Raw genomic sequence first — 23,638 nt, forward strand, 5'->3', positions numbered from 1 at the left:
CATTCATAATTTTCTGAGAATAGTTTGCATTGGTTTTCCATATTGTATTGCAGGAGATTTGTAGAATTTTAGTTTACCTTTTGTTTTCTGGACAGTGACTCTTTTCTTATGAATTTTCATTGATGTTGAGCATGTCTAACATCCTGTTACAGAGAGAAGCTGTTGAGGTGATTGAAGATTGCTAATGTACATGCTGAAGTTAATTTTTATTCCATTTAAACTTAGTTTTCACTTTCAAATGCTTATGTTGTGTAGGTGCTATATGACATGATAAACTGAGGCTTGGTGATCAGAACAGAAGATGTATTCGGTTCTGAGGTGCACACTTTTTGTATCCTCAGAATTGATGGTGGAAACATTTTGGAGCAGGAGGAAGAAAAGAGGATAGTGAGGGTAGGAGAGCTGGTTCTGAGGTAGTGTAGCTGCCTGTTATAGTGAAGTGCCAGAGTTCACCCTGTAGTTAATTAAATTGCTTTTAAAGAATGCAATAATGGAAGAACATTTCGAAGTACACTGTATGGTTATGGTTTATTGCTCTCTGAATGCAGGGCCAAGTTAAATAAATTAAATATGATCTCAGGGAGCCAATTTGGTGATAATATACTACAAGTAGTGACATTAACTTCATGGAAGTTACGTAAGTGTAAATCATCTCAGTATTTGTTCCATTACATTGCCACAGAAATTGTGGGAGAATGGATCATACTCAGATGTTTGATTACTATTTTTAATATTGTATCTAGGCTCTATCTACAGAGGAGGGCTCCCCCCATTATACTGCTCTTTGGCACTTTATTTCAAGACTTCTGATCTGCTACATTTGCTGTGGGAGATGTCAGCAATTCAGCACAGCCAAAGTTTACCTGAGATATTCAGGTGCAACTCACAATGATTTCAAAGTGTGTTTTGCAATGGACGGATGTGTTGTGCAAAGCATTTCAGGGCTTTGTTCAATTTTGGAAATTAATAGGAAATTAATGAACTATCATCTTAGAAGCACTCTGGTGTTAGCAACAGTGCCAGATAGTAAGGATATCAGATGATTTATTAGGATGCTGTTAATACAAACTGCAGCAAGCATAAACTGGATCTAGACCCTCAACCATAAACAACAGCATAATGTAATTAAAAAACCCCACAGTAATTAGTGGGACATATTATATAGCTTACCAGTGGGAAGGCTGTCTGCGTTGATCACAAAATTTGTCCCACTTTCTTTTGTGGTGCCTGAAACCCATCCAATTTGCTGCCTGCCTCCTGTTGCTAAGAGCAAGGTATGGAGTACTGTACCTTCTTTCTGCACTGTTGCAAGTGTCATGACCTGCCTGCTCTCTGAGAAAGACCAGATTCAGATAGCACTGAGCCTCTGCCACAAGGAGATTCTCTCCAAAACAGAGATCTGTGAAAAGGAATTTGACTGGAATACCAGGGAAAAGGTCAACGAAAACAGAGTTAACATTTCTGTCTGAAATGTGGTTCTTTGGTCTTGGGGTGAGGAGGAGTGGTGGCATTCAAAAGCAACTGCACAGCAATATGGATTTTTGTCATAGCATGCCCAACATAAGCCTCATGTAGGTTACAAGAAATCAATGCTCTTGCAGTGTAGGGTAGGTCTTTAGCGTTATTCCCTACTAGGTTATTGGTATAATGGGAGGTGTCTCTTTAGTAAAGCCTGACCTAAGGAAGCCTGAAACTGTCAGTAGTTCACAAAATAGACTTACAGAGCACTAGCAGTAAAGGCCTTTCATTACATCTATGCCTTAATTTCAGTACACACCCATTAAAGGGGTTGATTTTGATGTCCTAAAACTGAGCTATGAAGATTAAAACCCACTGATTTTTCTTACCAAAATTCTTACCAAAAATGGGAGAAGTAAAGCAGAAAAACTCCTTTACTTCTCAGTATTCTTTATTTATAGACTCTGTTTTCTTTGAGCCTCACAGCAAAGTTTATAATTACTACCAAACATGGCAAAATTTGCTTGGATTTTGATAATGATGGGAGCGGAGATCTCCGAATCATTGAACTGCAGACTTTGTCAGTTGGAAGGGACCTCAGGAGGTCTCCAGTCCAACCTCCTGCTAAAAGCAGGGCTAGCAATAGGATCTGACTGGGTTGCTCAGGGTTTTATCCAGTTGGGTCTTGAAAACCCCCAAGGATGGTGACTGGACAACCTCTCCGGGCAACCTGCTCTACTGCTGGGCTGTCCTTGTGGGAATAAGAGTTTTCCCCTATATCCAGTCAGAACTGCTCTTGTTTCAGTTTGACCGTTGTCTCTTGTCTTGCCACCACTGTGAAGAACCTGGCTTTGTCTCCTTGAGACTTGTCCTGTAGGGCACTGGGGACTGCTGAAAGATTCCCTCAAGCCACCTTTGCTCTGGACTGAACAAACCCAGCTCTTTCACATACTCTTCACAGGGCAAGTGCTCCAGCCCTGAACATCTTGGTGACCCTCCCCCAGGCCACGCTCAGGAGATGTTTAGTGATAGATGTATTCGTACCGTTGGGATTGGCAACTCCTTTCTATATAAGCCTTTGAACAGCTAGTTTCTGAAGGTAAGAACCATTTAAGCAGTTGCAATGCATGTCAATGGGCCCAAACTCAACAGCTGGCCCTGTGACATGATAGATAACAGAACTGAGCATCAGCCTCCATTTAGTCTTGTAATACCCAGTGTGGTGTCATGTTACCATGTACTTAAGCTCCTGTTTTGCAAGAATCTGCATAATTTTGCAGAGTATTTCAGCTATAACTGTTTATTTTAACCTTCAAAGTATGTGTGTGTCTGTCTTTCATGAATCTTGTCACTAGCATTTTATGTGGGAGTGAGTCATTTCCTGAACTTGGGGATTATTAAAGACTTTTAAAGAATGAAAAGAACTTGGTATTAAAATGATCTGATAGTTTACAGATAATGAGTTTTAAAATGTTACTTTACTCAATACTCTGCAAATTAAATAAAATACATCAACTTACCAAAAAAAATATGTGTTTTAAAATACTTGCATAAAAATAGTGCTATTCAACAAAATTATACTTTTCTGCCTATACTTAAATGTTTCTAAAATGTTAAAGTAATGTGTGAAGCTTTACTGTTCTGTTGCAAACCATAGTCTTAGTGTCAAGATAGTAGTAAGAATAATAGAATATGGCTCTACTGGTGCCTTCACTTAAATTGATAAAACTATTGGCTTTACTAGGAGTAATTTTGGTCTTATTGACTTCAGCAAATTTTCTTCTTCTATAAGAATGCCACTGAAACCAAATTTTAACCTTAAAAAGCATTCACCACTTTAAAAAAATAATTGTTAGATAAGATGAAAAGATTCGTAGCGACAATCTAAGATTATTTAAATTTAATTTTGGGGGACAGGACTAGTATAAAAATTTTTTTCTGCACTGTCTTCACTTTAGTTGATCACTGAAATCTTCTATCTAATACCAAATCAGGTGGTAGTAGTTCACTCTTGCTGTGCATAATATCAGTGTTATCTGATATTATGCACAGCACGTATCTGTTCTGCCAACTATCTTCTCCTCCCTGAAATTGTAAAATGTTTAATTATTCCCAACTGAGGGTTATTTTTGATCACAGTGATAATCAGTTTCTCAGAGCCTGGAAAATTCTTCCAGAATTCTGGTGCTCTCAGGAGAAAACTGCTGCACCCATCCAGTGTCCCCTGCATGGTTGGATGGCCTTTGTATTTCCTATAAAAACACTGGTGCTTGCTTTTGAAAAGACCTCTGCATTTTGGAAAACAAATACGCTTTGGAAAGAAAATGGCAGCTTATAAGGAAGCCTACTGTACCACACTGGAGTGTTCTGCCTTGGGGGATTGTCTTGACACAGGATAGTGTTATTATACCCAAAAGAAACAGAATTTGTGGAACAGGCAATTTTCTGACCTATTTTCTGCACTTTGAATTCCATTGGTTTTTCTTCCTTGGTGGATTTCACTGTTACGTGGCTTTTTCTTATAAGTATCAGGGTGGAAATTAGTTCTACAATTGCAAAAACAAATGTAAAACCACAGTAGTGAAATCTCTCTTCCACAGTGATGCAGCAACTAACTAATCCTGCAGCTGTTGTTACATCTTTAATTAAAGGTAGATACACATTATAGAATACCTCTTTTGAAGTAACTTCCTAGTCTTGGTCTCCTTAATCCATCAAAACTCGGGACCCTGAATACCGTATTGGCTTTTTCATTCCCCAAGCTCAATACTCCCTTCTGCTGCATAGTAGTCAAATGTATGGGGAAATGTACCCCCGCAGCCCCCCCAAAAAAAAAGTTTAATACATTTAAAAGCCAGAATATTCTATGATTTTTGTGGAATCCACTCTTTCTGCATCCAAATCTATAGTTTATGATCAAACAACTAGTCTGATTTATAGAAATCAGTATACAGAAATGACCTTATCACTGTAAATGACTTTTTCCTTATGCATGTTTGTCATACGCATTGTTCAAATTTGGCACTCTACTTCCTCCAGTGATCAAGCCTAATTATGTTTGTGTTGACTGGATTAATTGAGTGTTTCTAAGAGTGAATGGGCGGGCTAATGAGGGCATACAATAGGAGTCATCTTTGGTCACCAGGGAATGCAAAACTGGATGTCCAGTTGGTTGTCAGATCACGACTGTGGCTTTGCATACATGTCCTTAAATCCGGTGAGGATTTTTCAGCTAGCACAAGCTTTAGGTTTCAAAATGTCATCCCTATTCCTACTCTGGAAGTGAAACCTACTTTTTCTTGCAAGACTACTTTGATGCGTTGCGGAACACTAAATGGTTTAAGAACAATTCTACTAGTGAAGACAAAGAGGGTTTCCCTGTTCATTCCCACGTTACGATGTATCTGCATAGTACTGCACATGCATCCCTCTCATGCCACTAACTTACTGGCCTCCTTGCCTATGTATTTGTTACTCTCCTCCCCTCTTCATAAAGATAGATATGGCCATTCTAGTCAGTGTTGGTTTTTAGTTTTTATTATTCATTCTTGTTTTTTCTGTATATTTCCAGTATATTAGTCTTTGCAACCACAGATGCTGCAAACAAATTAGCATCATAGATATCTGCCATAGGAAAATGTTAGAATGATTTTTGCAGGCTGTACTGTTGATTTTGAATATTTCATGTATTCATGTCAGTGTACACTAATGAACCCATTCAGGATTTCTCTCCTACATTTAAATAGATCCTTGAATGTAATGAGCACCTATTTCTAAAAGATCTGAAGAAAAGGAAAGGTTAAGAAGAAATTAGGGAGTTCAGAGGGAGAAGGACACAGGTAGTAGAACAGAACAATTTGAGAACAGACTTTCTTCTTTGGTCTTTTTCTTAACACACTTGATCTGTCTTGGCAGATTTCTGCTCAGACATAAGTGAAACAAGACAGATGAATAAATAGAGTCGCCATGTTCAGTTAACGTTGTGTATCTCAGAAACAAGACCAAGCAGAAGGTGCAGTCTGAAAGTGATGAGGCCCTTAGCGTCAAGATAAACTTCTGTGGTTTTCAGTCTTTCCTTTCAAATTTAGATAAAGAAATTTGTACTGTTAAAAATCACATTGAGGTTTTATTTTCAAATAGTCAATAAAATGAATGAGGTAGTACGTGGGCATATTACCTAAGATTTTTGAAAGAACTGAATTATTTCATGCTATGCAGTTCCTCTCTGGTGGATTTGTAAAGTGTTTTTATTGCCAAGTGACATGTTACGTTAAGTCCAAGTCCTTTCATTTTTACTACTTCAGGAGCTGTCTTTTTACTTTTCCTAATGACATTGTTGGGGTTTTCGTTTTGTATGTCAGCTCTTATTAATATTTCTAGTATTTTAAGTACATTTGGCGTAAGTGGGTCTTTTAGTTCTAAGCAGGTGGGATTCAAAAAAGTTAATTCAGATGACTGACTGGAGACAGAACTTTTACCTAGGTGTGTGCAGTAGCATCTGCCAAATTTTGTGAGTGAGGTAAATGTTTCTGTTCCAGAGTAAGATGAGTGATTGTAACTTAACAAATACACCATTGAAGTTGAGGTACAGGTATTTTAAAGATTAGTGAAAATCATAACGCATGTTCACTATCAAGCCTGCTCTGATACCTGTGAAAGGTTTTATTTGATTTGAATTTGTACCTGAGGCATTTCATTGGAACTTTTCATGAAGACTTTAGTGGATGAGAATATTATCTTTAAAACTTAAACAGATACATGTTCTCCCTCTGTTAATTTCCTCTTAACGCTTCAATACTAGTTCTTCCCAAATTGCTAATGATATGTCAGTAGTATATAATCTCCAAAACACCATTAGCAGGACATTGCTTTTCCCAATCAGAAATACTTACTTTATCCCCATAGGTTGAAGGGCATCAGTAGCTGGTGTTCAGCACTCTAATCTTCTTGAATCAAGCTCTCACCAGCTGAGGAAGTTTCATCCCAGTAAGAGTACTGAATCATTAGGGATTCTGAAGTCCTCAACTCCTCCAGCTCTTCAATGTCTGATTATTGACTCCTTCAAGCTCTTGAGCCTTTAGCTTTAGAGAAGGTGGTGAAAGATGAACAAGCCCCTGGTACAAAAATGTTATCTGAAACTTTTTTTTATGTACACTGCACTTATATTATGATAGTTTAATTTTTTCCACTGTATTCATATTGCTGTTTCCCCTTTTCCTCATATAACCAATCGCTACGCACACCCACAACACAACTTTTTGCCAGACTTTGGTACTTGTGACTGTCAGGGTTTAAGCCCAGCTGGTAACAAAGCACCACGAAGCCACTCGCTCACTCCTCCCCCCTGGTCCCGGTGGGATGATGAGGAGAAAATATAAAGAAAAGCTCATGGGTCAAAATAAGGACAGGGAGGGATCACTCACCACTTATGGTCACGGGCAAAAGACAGGCTCAACTTCGGGAAGAAACAACATCAATTTAATTTACTAACAATCAAATCAAAACAAGGATAATGAGAAGTATGACCAAATCTTAAAACACCTTCTCCTACCCTTCCCTCCTTCCCAGCTCAACCCCACTCCCGGTTTTCTCTCCCTCCTCCCCCCGGCGGCGCAGGGGGACGGGGAATGGGGGTTGGGGTCAGTTCCTCACCCCTTGTCTCTGCCGCTCCTTCTTCCTCAGGGGGAGGACTCCTCACTCATCCCCTGCTCCACCGGGGGGTCCCTCCCACAGGGGACAGTCCTTTATGAACTTCTCCAGTGTGGGTCCTTCCCATGGGCTGCAGTTCTTCACGAACTGCTCCAGCGTGGGTCCCTTCCATGGGCTGCAGTCCTTCAGGCACAGACTGCTCCAGCGTGGGTCCCCCGCCGGGTCACAAGTCCTGCCAGCAAACCTGCTCCAGTGCAGGCTTCCCACGGGGTCACAGCCTCCTTCGGGCATCCGCCTGCTCCAGCGTGGGGTCCTCCCTGGACTGCAGGTGGGCATCTGCTCCACTGTGGACCTCCCTGGGCTGGTGGCGGGGGGGACAGCCTGCCGTCTCACCACGGGCTTCAGGGGCATCCCCTCCTCCCCCGCTCCTTCTTCCCTGACCTCGGTATCTGCAGAGGTGTTCCTCTCACATTCCAATCCCCCTACTCACTGCAGGTTCCCCTTCTGAACTCTGTTCTCCCAGAGGCGCTACCGCCGTCACTGACGGGCTCGGCCTGGGCCAGCGGCGGGTCCGACTCGGAGCCGGGGAAGCTTCTGGCAGCTTCTCACAGGAGTCGGCCCTGCGGCCCCTGCCCCGCTACCAAAACCCCAACACACAGACCCAAAACAGTGACACATGTCACACAAGCAATCACCTGACTTCTCAAAAAGAAGGTCCAGTGGTCTTGAAAAGCCTTCCAGGTGAAGTGGTACCACAGGGAGAAATTGTACCTTTTTGATGTGTAAAAAATGTTTGTCTGTTAGCTGCCCAGTGCAAACTTCAGTGAGGAGTTTTAAATATATGTTTATACAATGCAATAATTTGTGTCTTTTCTGTTTTATTCAGGTCATTGCCATCGTTATGGATATGTTTACAGATGTGGATATCTTTAGAGAAATTGTGGAGGCATCTGCTAGAGGGATTGCAGTGTATCTCCTGCTTGATGAGTCGAACTTCAGTCACTTTCTGAAAATGACGGAGAAACAAGGCTGTCAAGTTCAGAGGCTCAGGGTAAGGCTTCCTGTGTTCCTGTGCATGAACATTCACTACTCATTCTTCCACAGCCTACTGAAAAGGGAATATTATTCAGAAAGTGATTATCAAATACTGCTTTTTCAAATTCACTAAGAGGTATAAATTAGGTAAGCTCCCAGCAGAACCTTCTCTACAAATGTTTTTCTCTTTAGAAAGATTGTTGCGATTTTCATGTGTCAAAACAAGAGTATTTGATAGAATGACATCATTTTTCATATGTTATTTGTAAAATAATTTTCCATTCTTATGTATTTAGGAATACTACATTTTGAAAAACTTAAATTCTTTTTGCTTTCTCTTAAAGCAGCCTGCAAATAGAGTATAAAGCATACTTCATTTTATGAGCATTTTCTTTAAAGTTATTATCTATTAAAATACTTTAAAAGGCCCAAGATTCTATTTTATTACTGTTTTCCTGAAATCTGTATTATCGTGTATTATCATGAAATATGTATTATCATATCTGCATCATGTTTTAGAGAGTGTTATTTTTATACATGAAATACATAATTTCATCCTCTAAGAAAGATAACAAGACTAATGTTTACATTTTTCACAAGATGTCCTGTGTCACCCTAATATTTAACAGGGAGTAGAATACAAACCATGAGCTGCACTGAACTAACGTAAATGCTTCATAAATACTTCCAGATTTACTGTACTAGCACTGAAGAAGTTCCAAGGACGTTGCCAGAGTTTCTTTGCAAAGCTCTTAGCACTGCCTTGGCTGAACTTTTCATATAGTTCCATTTGCAATTCCTTGTTTCTGTAGCTAGTTAGGCTGTGTTTGCTCCTGGCAAAAATAATATGAAAACTCTTCTTAGCAGCATGCATTTTAAGAACCCAGTCCAAAAATCAGATAGAGGTGTGGTGTATTTGTGAGGATAAAGAAGGCTTTTTGTTAGAATTTTGGAGCAAACCTGTATTTTATACCACTTTTTGCTCTGGAGTGTTGACTTAGGTCCTTAGAAGTATTCCCACACCACTTTCCATGCCTGTTTCTTGTGTATGTGTGTGGGATTGCCCTCTGGTGGCCTAATAAACAGAGCTAGGGGAACTTTTGGAAAGAAAACATTAAAAATGTGTTGTGGGTCTGTCAACACCGGTCATGATTGCCTTCATGAAGTCAGCATTTGGCAATATTTCCATACTCTGGAACTTGAGATACCACCATTCGCTGATTACTTGGGTTAACTATGCCATAGAGGTTGCCAAAAATGGTGTATGTCTTTTTATGGCATGAGTTTTATCCTCCCAAAATAAATTAGGAGCATGAATTTCAAGTGATACCTCAAAAAATGCCATAGTATGCATTTTCAGATTAATTCTGTGCATGTGTATCTACAGCTGTTTCGAAAGCTTAACTTCTTTTGGGTGGGTTCAAGGTTGTCTTTTTAATATGGTTTATAGACCTACAGGCATTTATAATGCAATGGAAAGAATTAATGTACATACATTAGAGTGGATTTTGTATGGATTAGTGTGGATTGGAGAGTTTAGGCTTGGCCTCCAAAGTGACATTATGTATTACGTGTTTCTGTTTCGTAATGATGGGAGAAGTAAAAAATTCATCTTTACTCTGCAAGGTTTACTTAGAATACTTCAAGTTTATCAGAAAATGAAAAATATATGCCAAAGAGAGTTCTGTGCTGAGTTTCCAGTTTAGCTTGTAATAAAGCTGTTCAAATTAATGGTCTTCTCATCCAAGTGCTACTCCCAGTGACTGTTGCTCTGGGAATAGAAGCTTACTACTCCCACAACAATTCTCTGGTGCCTTTCTTGAGGATGAAGAGAAACTGCTGGTGACTATGGAAGAACAGTCAGTACTTTGGAGAAGCTGTCTCCCTTTCTTTTTCTCCCATTGCCTCAAGGTTCACAAAAAACAAACCATCTTTAACTTTTTGTGCTCTTGGTTTTTGGTCCTCCCCTTCTGTTCGTATGGATCTGTTTCTTTTCCTCAGGCTGTAGCACCAGCAGCACTGGTCTTGTTATTCTCTGGCACGATGCGGTTCAGTCTTGCAGGAGTATGGCAGACACTCCTCATGCCATGCACTCCTGATGAGGAGCATCTATAAAACTTCTGACTCAACGTCTTCTCTGGCTCTTTTTCTCTTCCTTTGGGTCAGTAAAAAACGAGATGCAGTGATAAGCGAGACTGCATTTTTGAATTCAGATTTACAAGTAGCCAGTAGTCTGTATGGAAAAAAAAAGAGGATTTTATTAATAAATCTACAGTAAATGTCTGTGCAGACATTTTTTCTCGTCTGTAGTCTGACTGCATATCAGGACATGTTTCCCTCTTCATTGAAAGATATAACTGAAAAAATGGAGTTACTATATATTTTGTGATTATTATGTGGATTCTGTTTGGGAGAATATGAAATCAGGGGTCTGCTAGGAGCCTTTTCAGTCTTCCCTACAGCATTTCTTCTTGTGGGTTGGTTTTTACTTAATGTTCACCTTAACATCACCAGTGGAACTCAATGCAAATAAACAATTCCTTTTTTATACTTTCTCATTTCTCTTTCCCCACTTTCATTTGTCTGTTTCCTGACTGTCCTACATTTTTCCCCATTAATTAATATCTCTTTTTTTTCTTGTCTCTATCTAAGCTTCTTTTGATTAACTTTTTCTCCAGTCTGACCTGTTGTTCAGTCAGTAATTCCTTTGCATAGAAAGATGAGGAGTCATTACAGATTCTGACTTTTTTCCAGCGATTTTTCAAAAACTAATAGCTAAATTTTTTGAGAGATGCTTTTTTTCTGCTACTGACAGGTACTGCAGCTAACTATGAAATAGATTTGCACTGCAAAATGCAGCACCAGGACAACAATCCCCAGAACCACCAAAATGCTTAATGCAGTAACTTCAATAACTTGATTTTGGATTAGAAAGAATGTACCAGTGTAGGCAATGTTGTTTAATGCCTAAGAAGTCAGTCAAGCTCCTCAGCTGATGCCAGATCTTCGTGTTTTATTTGATATGAGGTGAGGCATGTGGCAGAGGCTCCATGCTCTGCAGAAACCTATTTTCACTTCTCTGGCGATAATGAAGAATCATCTTGCTACAGGAGGGTATTGAAAGCAATCTGGCAGCAACTGTTTATCACCTGATACTCCTCTCAGTACTTTTAATGAATTGCAGGAATGAGAAAATAGAAACACTAATGAATTGATTTTATTTTCCTTTTGTGAAGTCTACTCCCAGATATGCATGCTTAAATGCGTAGTAGGAGCTGCTTGTGAGACCTGATTGCTGCCTGTTTTTTCTCACCAGTATTATCAAAATCATCAAAAGTTTTCTAGTACTTCCAAGTCTAAGTCAAATTTTGTTATTAAATACAAGTGCACAGCACAGTGTTGTATCTGTGAGCAAACTTCTGTGCTAAGGGACTCCAGATTCCAGTGGAGTCATTGAGATTTTGTCTTCAATGGTCATTGAATCAGATTCGAGGTTAGAATAGAAGCGAACTTGAAAACTACTTAGCATTTGTACACCAACTATTATCTCTTACTAAGAAAAGAGGCCCAGATTAATAAATAATATTGGTAATGATGAACAATATGAGAAATGTGTGGTTTTTTCCTTTAAAGCTGTTAGGCTAAGTATTAGGTAGACATCCATTTTCTTCTTTGTGCATTTTCTTGACAGCAAGTATAGGGTGAGTAATTGAACACTGATAAAAGCAGACTCTACAAATAAGAAGTGCTGAAATGAAATGTTTGAGACCAGTATATTCACTGTACTTATCTGTCATATTGGAGGGGGTTTACTGATGAAAATAAATGTGTAATGTTGAATTATACTTCAAAATTTTAAATCATGCTTATGTGGCTCTCTCTGGGAAGATAGTGGTGCAGTTGTACATAAAAAGAGGTTAGAGCTTGTTTCCTGTTCATCATTTGGGTGTCATTTAACTGGATGGCCCTGATGGCCATCCTTAAACTGCAGCTGCTGGATGTTTCAAATGTCCCTGAGTGTCCTACCTACAACCTGCTTTTGGAGGAGGGAGAAGAACCTGTGTCTGCCTTCAAAAACCTCCTAAAACATCAAGTTCTTGATTAAAGTATTATTCCATATGCATCCACTAGCAGTCACTGACATAAACATGTTACAGGACCAGACAGACTTTCTGTTTGACTCACTGTGGCTGATCTTACATACGTTTGTGTGTCCCATTGGGTTGGTTCCTTCATTATGTGTGGGTTTGTTGGTTTCTCATTTGCTTAGGATTTTCCTCTCAGGATTCATAAATGAATTATTGCTTTACCCACAATGATGCAGTGATCAGTGACATGCTACTGTTAGCAGGGCAGTCCTCTAGCCTGAGGATGAAATGAAGTAGGAAGGTGAAGCCCAGTATTTGATACCAAATGGGGCTTGCAATTCAGTATGTATATATTTACTGCTTCTAATCCTAAGTGGAACACACTGTTACTATATGTCCTCAAATACTGTCTGTATTTTGGGTGATTATTCAAAGTATGCATCCCTGGCACCTAAAGAGCGGGTTTGAAGTAGGTGAAGAATGCCAGATGAACTGTGGAGGAAAAGGAAGTGTTATGTGAGAAAGATGAGCATGATCCCTGGCACATGCCTTTCTAATGCCATGTTCCTGTCTGTTAGTGGATGACCTACCAAGACAGGGAAAGAGTGGAGGATTAAGGAAGCAGGACAGAAAAACTGCAGGAGGAATAATACTGAAGAGAAGGAAAAGAAAAAGGAGAACAGAGGAAGCAGTGGCTACGATTTTTTTTAAAAAACAGCAATTTAATGTAAATTTTATTCCTTTTCTAGATATGCCTACTGGAAGTTATATTTCAGTTTAGGAGTACCTAAGGCAAAGGATTTTTTTGTATAGTACGGTAATTTGCAAGCCATTAGCCTTGCTTGTGCCTCTAGCATTCCAGATTCCCAAGTGATATCCCATCCAATACCAATCAGGCCTTATCTCAATAAGATTTGATGTGTTCAACTGGCATATCTTTAGGCCAGCATTACTTGTTATGGTTATTTGAAAAGGTATAAGCTGCCTCTCAAGTTACCTTTTTCAAATTATAATGACATAAATATAATTTAATATAGTTACATAGAAATCTGACATACAAAAATAATTACATGGTATATAGAATTGGGTAAAACAATCATTGAGCTAAATGCAAATTTCGTGACTAATTCACAAAATTTTATTTTATAGTAAATAAGGGTTCACTGTTGTGATAATCTTTAGAATGGGTGAAGTCCAGTATTTTCTTTTTTTCTTTTTCAGGAATTACTTTTTCCACACTATTTAACTTTCAAATAAAAACTTTTTATTTAATTACTTTTACTTAAAGCTTGAGTAGCTGCTGGAGAAAGAGTAATTTTCTTCAGTGGGATTGGCTTGTTCAAAGTTCAACAAAAACTGCACTGGACAAACAGGGAAATTGACTTTCATTGATAAGAAAACTTCTAATCAAAGTGCAGAAAACTTGAAAGACACAATGCTAGATTATGAAAGGTGATTAGCAGGTAGAGATGCAAAATTATGTTAACCTCCCATTCAATAATGTAAATTGGATTGTTACTGATTCTTTCGTAGCTGTCCCTGAAAATAGACCTAAGCATCCACCTGTCTTTTCACTTTTAAAATTTTTACTTTTTAAAATTTTACAGCACTTCTAGATAATACTTCTTCTATTTACCTAACTAAGAGATAAACTTTAGCTTTTATATTTGTAGCACATTTGCAAGACATTTTGGTCACAAGTCACAAACAAAAGTAATTTTTAAATGCTGTCTTTGCACATTTTAACTGAGTTGCATTTTTGTTCACACACATCTTGACAAAAATGCTAAGTAAAAACTCACCTAATAAATAAATAAAATTTAAAGAACTTGGATAACTTGAGTCAAACCATAATTTGCCAACTCAGCAGCTTTTAAGTGTAACTCTTGCTTCTTTGATTTGATTTTTCTTGTGACAAAAGTTTTAAGATACCAACAGTGAAATATATACTGATTTCGAAAGCATGTGTTATTTGGAAGTGTGCTATCATTTCATGGAGATTTTCTCCTAATTTTTTGTATTTTCTTTTTTGGAGTGACAAAGTTCATTGGATTGTCATAGAAACTGTCATTAAAACTCCTACAACCTTGATCTATTAGAAGTTAATATTTTTTAGGTAAATGTGTAAGTGCTCCCATAGACATAAAGGTTTATGTAACTGTATTGCAAACTCAGTCATACTTTATAGGCTGGAGTCTTAAATACTTTTGTAAGTTTAAACATCTCTACAGCTTCCTGAGGAGGGGAAATGGGGAGGGAGTCTTCTCCCTGGTATCCAGCAATAGGGCACATGGGAATGGTTCAAAGCTGCACCGGGGAGGTTTAGACTGGATATGAAGAAGCATTTGTTTACCAAGAGGGTGGTCAGACACTGGAACAGACTTCCTAGAGAGGTGGTTGATGCCTGTCAGTGTTTAGAAGGCATTTGGACAATGCCCTTCATAATATTCTTTAACTTTTGATCAGACCTGAAGTGGTCAGGCAGTTAACTAGATGATGATCGTAGGTCCCTTCCAACTGAAATATTCTATTCTATTCTATTCTATTCTATTCTATTCTATTCTATTCTATTCTATTCATTTTATCCCCCTGATTTTGCTGAATTTACCCTGTACACAGTCTTATCCATTTTGCTTCATGAACAGCCCCAATCCATCTGTACGTGGCCTTTACAGAGCACGTCTGCTGTGATTTTCAGCCTGTCCTTGTAGCAGTCCCATGAAGCAAGACATTCCTCTGTATTCACAAGTCTTATATTCCACTATTTCCATATATACAGTCTATGTAATAATCATATAGACTCTGTTTTCCTACTGCCAATGGTGAACTACGGATTTCACTCCCACTGGAACACTTGTAAATTAGCACAAATTAGCATTGCTAGAACAAATATTGCAAGGCTAGAAACTGCAGTAAATATTGTGATCATTCACAGCTATATTCCAAGCTATTTTTATGTCTTGCAAAGTATTTTGTATTTCACAGCCACATGAGGTAGATGCTGTAGGTTGCTTTGCGTTGAATATAAATTTTATTTTTTCTATAAATAAATACCTTTCTGTAAGTTTCTGATAAATGCATTTTTTTTTCCTACGTCCATGTAAGGACTTCTTGAAAATTCTTATTAGTACATTCCAGAAGGTGTTGTAACACTTCTTTTGAATTATTTTATTTCTAGGAGCTTAAAAAAACAAGTGATGGTAGAGAGAAAGAAAAAAAAAAGACACTGACTCAACTGAATCAATTTCATCCACAGTCTGGGAGAAAAAATTGACCACATTTTTGAGATCCATCATGGAAAATTTCCACAGTGCAATTTACTGAGTTTGCATGAGTAAAACATGAAGCTTCTTAATGGAATTCAAACTTAACTGCTGCATAGAGTTTGTGCTACCTATGCATGTTGTGATAGCATCTCTGAATTTAGAAATGTGATTGATCCCATGGTGCAAAGCTGATTGAGAAATCTTACTGGTGGTAAAACTGCAAGTGATTCTGGCACCAGGTGATATCATTCAATAGATCATCTCAGAGTGGGGTATCTGTGTTTGTAGATCTAGCAGCCGTGTTTAAAAGAAGAGTGATCCTGGCTCTTTAGATGTTGTCTCTGATTAGCTGAGATGCTTAGAAATCTTCTAAATATTGTACATCAGATGATGAAAGATTTATATTTTTTTTTACAGTACAAAACCTCCTTCTCTTGTTGAAGAATTGTTGTGCCAGAACCTCATTTCTGGGAGTGGTGGCTATGGCAAAGCGGAATTTCATTTTTTCTGTGGCCCAGGGAATCTTATCAGTCTTGAAGACAAAGCAATGACCTACCATTTTGGGTTCCTAGGGTACAAGTTTGATCAGAGTTTACTTCCCTGCAGAGTTTATTAGTATGCAATGATAGAACTCTTCTACTGTACCTCTGTCTTTTAAAGCCCTAGATGCTAAATATGGAATAAAGTATACCAACTAAAGTATTTCAATTGTGTTTTTCAGAACATGAGGGTACGGACAGTAAAAGGACAAGATTACTATTCTAAAACAGGAGCAAAATTCCATGGAAAAATGGAACAAAAATTTATTCTTGTTGACTGTAAGAAAGTCATATATGGTTCTTACAGGTAAGATCAGTCACCGAGGTGTCCATAGAAAACCTGTCATCTCAGTACCTCTCCTATTGCATATTTGTTTTTTTTCTATTTCTGAAAATTCTTCCAGGGAACTTCATGGGCAAATTTGATTATCTTTTCTGTAATTTAACAAGTTATCATAGATATTTATTGCTAACTAGCCTAACACGGAGCCAAATTTTGAGATCTTTTGTTAGTTTTTCACAAATGAGAAATAAAGGATATAGTTTTTGCTACAGCTGGAGACCTGCTAAAAAGGGAGAAAAATCCTGATTAGTTTTATATTGTCTGAATTATTCTTGTTTAACATTCACTCCAGAAAAGGCTGCTAAAATTATTTCATAAGCTCTCTTGGGTAGTTCCTTCTCATAATAATCTTCTAAAGCTAACTTAGACTTATTCTATGGCACTCTGTAGTGTATCATGGTCAAAGTCAGAATTGCCCAAGTTAAGTTGACATAGTCTCTCTTCATATTTGACTAAGTTTCTTTATTCCACTTTCCATTTTATTTCCAGTGTATGTGTGTGAAGCATAGGCTGGAAGAACTTACAGCTTTGCAGAGCTGGAAAAAAACTAAGTTAAAGCAGGGACAATTTTATCTCACACATTATTAAATATTTTCCTTCTTTTCATGCTACGCTTCTCTCCTTTGGCCTACTGAATTAATTTCTGCCAGCGTAGAGCCAAGGTGCCAGATCCACAGCCACTGACTTTCATAGACTACCACCACTGTAAGCTTTCAAAAATCTGGCTTTTTATTTCCTCTGAGTCTTGGCCAGTCCCAAATTCAGACTGATGTGTATAAATGGTAGTGAAGTAAGTGACAAGTTCATAAATGAATCAGTGTAAGAGAGTCCAGGGAGAGCCTGCCTGCTTTGACATCTACACACAGTGTTAGAGTCTGTGAGAATGTGATAGTTTTTCTCATTTCACCTTGAAAAATAACACTGCTTTAAGACCTAGCATCACAGAGGCTGGAATCATCAATTTCTGTAGAAGTTAAGTTTGCTTTGTAAAAGAATCCAGTGATTCATAACAGGAAAGATGAGTCTTTCTGAATTCTTGCTCTCTGAACTCAATTCAAATTATAGGTTTTTTTCAAATATTACAAAATACATTATTCTTAATTGTGAAAATTAATAGAAAAAACTTATACGGCATGATTTATTTTAATTGCAGCACACTATTATTTCCTGTAAAATACAAAACTAACAAAATAAATAAAATGAAATCATCAAGCTATTTACATGAATACAACAAACCTATTTTCTAACATCCAGAAGACAAATGCAAATAAAACAAGTTCATTGATTTAATTTAATTTTTTCACTTTTTTTTCCCTATGAAAATAGGATTGCAAAACAGATTTTTTCTTTGTTGTAATCTACAAATTGCATGCTTTCAACACCATGATGTTAGGCTTGTTGAAACATCCCTAAATGTACACGTTAATGTATTTTATCTCATTTTGTAGCTATAAAGTAGCTGTAGCTACTTAGTTTTGAACCTGTGTTCGTTCAGCCTTTCTAAGTAAAGTAGAAAAGAAGAAAATTTCCTTCATCAGAATGTCACCATTGGAATTAAAAGAAATGTTCATATCCAATCTGGTGTGCATAGTAGAAAATGTAAACTTTTTCACAATTCTGAGATGCATCTTTTTGAAAATGTGTTTAGAGTGAAGGACATTCAGACCTGTTGAAGCAATTCTGCATATTATTTCAAATGTATTTTTTTCACAGCATAACCACACATTAACATTCTCTGACTCAGGACTAAATGCAGTGGGTCTAGTCAATCCTGGCTTAGTCTTTGTAGAGGTAATTTTGCTCCATTAGGTATTTGTACTCCACTGTTCTACATTTGTGAATACTTTTTGCAATATCCACTTTTTATAAGGGCAATTATGTAGTTATAGACTCATTCCTGCTCCCACTGAAAGCAGTGGAAAGTCTCCAGCTGAGTTTGACTGGTATGAGATTAGACCTTCCAAATCCAAATTACATGAATCATGCCTGCAATTTATTTATTTATTTAGAAAGCATTTGTACAAAACCCAGGTTTATGTGAAAACTTTCTTATCAAGAAGGACCAGTGTAATACTTTAATTCAAAAGAACTGTTTCTAATGGTCATTTTGTTCTTCTTTCAGCTTTATGTGGTCATTTGAAAAAACCAACCTCAGTATGGTTCAAGTTATCACAGGACAGCTGGTTGAATCCTTTGATGAAGAGTTCAGGACACTGTACGCCCGTTCTTCTGTTCCTAGTTCATTTGCCCCAGAATTAGTGCGTGTAAACAGTCGCAGGACACTCTGGGATAATGATACATACCAACACTCAGTGTCTTCCTTGGCTTCAGTTTCTAGCCAAAGAAACCTTTTTGGTAGGCAAGACAAGATTCACAAGATAGATCCTGTTTGTTGGAAAACTCATGGAAGATACGCAGTAAATGAAATAGATAAATATGGCTTGAGAAATCAAGCCTATAATAAACAACCATTTCATCCAGGTTTTAATATGCAAAATCCAATCCAGCAGTATCAACCCAGTGAAAAAAATGAGCACTGGAAGAGACATAGTTATGCTGGAGAGAAGCCAGAAAGGACACCTTACCTATTGCTCAACAGAGCTATTAATAGAGCCAACAATCCATCAAATACTTGGAAAATGCCATCTGATAGCCTTAGTATCGTTTCTTCATTACGAGGAGGATATGCAAATAACTACAATACACCCCAGCAAAGTTTTGCCGATCAGTTTTCACGACCAAAGGTAAATCTTGCAGAGAGAAACTCAATTGTACGGAGGTCTTTTAATGGGACAGATAATCATATCCGCCATCTGCAGCAAAGGATGCCAACCCTCGAACACACAACTAAATCATTCCTACGTAACTGGCGAATTAAGTCATATTTGAATGATCAATCAGATTATCCAGTAGAGTCTAATGGCTCAGCCTTGGGTGACAGATATGATAGCTATGACACAGCTGAAAATATTAAAACTCATGCGCTGTATTCTCATTCTCGCTTACGATCATCATTGGTGTTTCAGCCAACTTTACCTGAACAGCAGGAAGTAAGCAGCTGTGCAAGTTCTTCAAATTCAACTATAATTGGGTCAGAGGGAAGTGCAACACCTAAAGGGACATCTAATCATGCCCCAAGTGTGGAAAATGGAACAGGTAATATTTCAGAAGAGCTTAGCACAAACGTCCCACTTAAATCAGATGCACCAAAAAACCACAGAATTCAGACTGCAGACAACACAAAACCTAGTGTAAATTCAAATGCAACCGGCGACTCATCTCTCTACTTGTACACAACACTGCGTGCAGACAAACGTGCAGAAAATTTGAAGAACCTTCAAAATGAAAATATGCTAAAAAGGAGAAGTTTTCCCATGTTTAATTCAAAGTCCATATTAGACCCTGGTGCCAACAAACATGCATCCAGTTACGTTTACAGCACATTGACTAGGCATAGACTTAAGGAGCCAGTTAGTCCAAAACTTCCGGAAGATACACTGAAGAGCTCTAAAAGTTTGCACAGTGTGACCAACCACTTGCCACAGGAAGAAAAGAACCTCAAAGGGGAGCTAAAGAGCCCGACTGCTAGCAAGGCGATCTCTATGGCTGCTCTCTCTGAAGCTAGCAAAGAGGAGTCTTGTAAGGATTGCACATCAAAGAAAGAAAGTAAGAATTCCCCAAGTTTTCTAAAGAAAGGATCCCAGAAACTGCGGTCACTTCTTAATCTCACCCCAGACAAGAAGGAAAATTTGTCAAAAAACAAAGGTCCTGCCTTTTACAGAATGTGTAGTAGTTCTGACACATTGGTTTCTGAAGAAGAGAATCAGAAACCAAAGATTTCTGAGAATAAGACAGATTCTTCCCCAAGGAGAAAGAGAAACACATCATCAAATTCTCAAGGTAGCTTGAACAGAAGTAAAGAAGATGTCACCGGGAGCCCAACAAAGTCTCCAAAGTCACCAAAACCTCAAAAACCTCAAAAACCTCCATCTGATGAAAGCAATAAAAAGTGTCCTCTCTTGTGCCCCCTTGAAAGTAAGTTCATAGAAACTGCAGGAGATGCCTCTACCCCAAGATTTAATACAGAACAGATTCAGTATCAAGACGTAAAGGAAATCACCACAAATACTACTCCCGAAAGTGCCCCTCTTTCTGCTCTTCAAAGAGCAAGTTCAATGACACCACAGCTGGCAAGCTCAAAACGCCAAGAGGAGCTAAGATGTCGTTTGAGTGAAAGGCGTGTTTATAGCCGCTTTGAGCCGTTCTGCAAGATGGAAAATGCTAACCAACCTGCAGGAAATGCACCCAACAGCAGTTCACATCTCTCAGATATCAAAAGCAAGACCTTAGGGAACAATTATGGCAGGAGTAATCACATGGTCAGCTACAACTCAACTGCTTACCATCCATTGCAGCCTAATGAAAATAAGCTGAGAGGATTTATGCAAAAGTTTGGGAACTTCCTACACAAAAACAAATAAAACTTTTGTTGATTATGTTGAAATACAGCAAGAGTAGTGAAGCTGAGCATAATCTTAACTGAACCAGACTGACAGGCAACTTTTGTAGAGCTTACTTGGGTTTCTTCCTGGGTCTAGGACATTGGAATGAATGTACATATTTTTACATACTTATCCTAGAATTGTGATACTTAAGTCTTTACGGAAATTCTGTGTCCAGAAGATGTCTCAAGGGAGTTGTTTATAGTGTTTATATTGTAAGATTAATTTTATACATTTTCCTTGTGAAGAAAGTACTTACTAGCATATTGTAAGATTAAGTGTGGAGAAAAAAAGATGGAGGATGTTTTTAAACTTCAAATAATACTGTTTCCAAAGAATTGGCCTTTAAAAGTAGGATAGCACTAGGAATAGTGGCTTGCATTTTTTCAGCATTTATGTACACAAATGATAAACACAAATGTTAATGCATTGCATGTTACTTATCTTTAAACTAATTTTTGAAAATGTCTTTTAGGCTTCATCTTGTTAATAATTTAGCCCATAGCATCTATCGAACTGTTTGGGCAGCAGATGGATCTATCTATCTTTATTGAATTTTCCATGTAATATGATATTTTTCTGAAGTATTTGGCACACAGATCTTAAAGTGACCTTAATCTGAGCTTTCACAGACTTGTTTACATGGATAAACTAGTGTGAATGTAGAATGAACGTTAAAAAAGCTATTTATAAAAAAGGTGCCTTGAACATAACTTACAACAACTTTAAATTTCAATGGGTTAATTACATTTGTATAACATGCCAGTATTCTGTAATGTATTCTAAAAATAGCATTTTGTTACATTTTTCTATTTGGTGTTTCCAAAAAAAATTGTCTGTGGACTTCCATTTCTCAGGTAAGTTTTTGAGTTTCACATGCAACAGTCTGTTTTAAATGTCACCAGATATATTTGCAACTTTGGCTTTAATAACCTATTTTTTTAAATAACATTGCAAGTGCTTAGACTAGGCATATGAGGGAGATTGCAAGCTCAACCCTGCAATGCTGCCTTATGTCAGGATGAATATTACAAGGCTGGGAGCAATTGGGCATTTAAAAATGAGTTTCATAAAAGTCACCACATCAAACACTAAGGCACCTCTCCTATGCCAAAGAAAGTAGCAGTGAAGGGTGATAGCAGCAAGTGTTTAACCTTAATGAAGTTATTTAAGCACCTAACTGCAGTCTAAGGGACACATTTTTGTTCATCTGAGCCTCTCGGTCATACAAAATTTCCTTATATTAAGTGACTATGCCAGGTTAGTGCTTACAAAAAACACAGGCAGGTTGATGTGTTTGGGCAGCAGCATGGCATCTACTTCTCCTCTGCAGTGTGCAGCCAGAACATCCAGCTGGCCCATGCCCTTCTGGATGTGGAGTTTGTCTCATAGAAGAATGCCGTAACCATTTATCTGCAAGATGCTCTGTGACAGCTTTGTTCCAAATTCAGAAATTTGGGAAAATCAATTGCTGAAAGCTTGTAATTCTTATACAGGGTCTTCATGTTTCAAGAACATGTTTTAGGAGACCACTTCAGTCTTAGACCTGAAAGGTCCTACAGTGTTCTATGGAGGAGTCCCACTGTGAAGGTCTTGGCTTTATTCTTTAGAAAGAAACATCAAAAAAGCATTTCATGCACCAGCTAGGTTGAGTTCATTTGTCTCTTCTACTTGTGGCCCTGGGAAGAGATTTTATATGGAAACCTACTTCTCACTGAGAATCTGCTCTGGCTCCTGTGAACTCACCATAGTTACTGTCAGGGATTTCAGCGAAGCAGTGTCAGCTTTTTATTCAAACTGTTTCTGGGGCAACCTTATTAGGCTGATGCATCATATCAATAACTGTTTCACTGTGGGGATGGTATTTATTTATGAGAGTGACAAAGTCTTGCGTCTCAATCCTCTGCTGAAAGTTTAGGTGTCCCCTTTACCTGTGACCGCAGAAGAGATGTTATGAATTTCTTGACGAACACTGGTGACTTTGTTCACTCCTTTGCTATAGTTAGTATTTTTCCCAAATGAACATTTATACTTAAATACTCTGCCCCAACAGAGGTAGCATTTTCAGACCCAAGGCAAAGAGTGTCTTCTTAGTACTCCAGGCATATTTTCAATGTAGGCCCAACATAATTCCACAGCTACACAGCCAACAGCAATGCAATACTGTACTTTATAGAACTCTTAATATATTTCAGCAGGGCAGATAGTTATGCAGGATAGTGCCTGAATTAACAGTGCAGCAAAGGAACTTAATCAAGACACAGGTGGTGCTAAAAATGGTGGGGGTAGGTTTTAGGAGGATCTTTAGTTTTCCCTCATATACTTACAAGCTCTGACATACACTTGTAGACAGTTTTATATTTGGGAAGGAAGTGAGAGAGATAACAAGGGTCTTGGGGCAAGTTTTGAAGTGACAGTGCTTTCCATTTTGTAGTAAACTTTGGGAAATCTGTTTTGATACAGTTTGGAAATATTTTACTGTATTATTCGGAGTGCTAATTAGGGAGTCCTGAGAAGGCAGATATTTTAATTTACCAAGAAATCTATGTTTATAGATTTATACTGCTGTTTGTACCTACACAGATTAAAAGCCTTCAGTGAAAAGCCTGCTCATAGACTTAATGCAAAAAGAATCACAGTAGAACCAGCTCTTTTTTTCATTTTTAGGTCTCTCCTCACAGATCCTGCATAGGAATGTTGCTACATTAAGGCCTGATCCAAGGTTAATTGAAATGAATGCAAAAGACCACCACGGACC

General features: G+C 38.0%; 1 protein-coding gene across 1 annotated transcript in view; it reads left to right on the forward strand.

The window, feature by feature from the left end:
* The window catches only part of FAM83B (family with sequence similarity 83, member B), a 45,427-nt gene extending 24,568 nt beyond the window's left edge, over positions 1-20,859 (forward strand). The window contains exons 2-4 of the mRNA XM_010561096.1: positions 7,994-8,158; positions 16,218-16,342; positions 18,501-20,859. Of these exons, the coding sequence (XP_010559398.1) occupies positions 7,994-8,158; positions 16,218-16,342; positions 18,501-20,859 (2,649 nt within the window). The remainder of the gene's footprint in view (positions 1-7,993; positions 8,159-16,217; positions 16,343-18,500) is intronic.
* The last annotated feature ends 2,779 nt before the right edge of the window (positions 20,860-23,638 follow it).

The sequence above is a fragment of the Haliaeetus leucocephalus genome, unplaced genomic scaffold, assembly GCF_000737465.1.
Source record: "Haliaeetus leucocephalus isolate CR32 unplaced genomic scaffold, Haliaeetus_leucocephalus-4.0 Scaffold141, whole genome shotgun sequence".
In the NCBI taxonomy this organism is placed as follows: Eukaryota; Metazoa; Chordata; class Aves; order Accipitriformes; family Accipitridae; genus Haliaeetus; species Haliaeetus leucocephalus.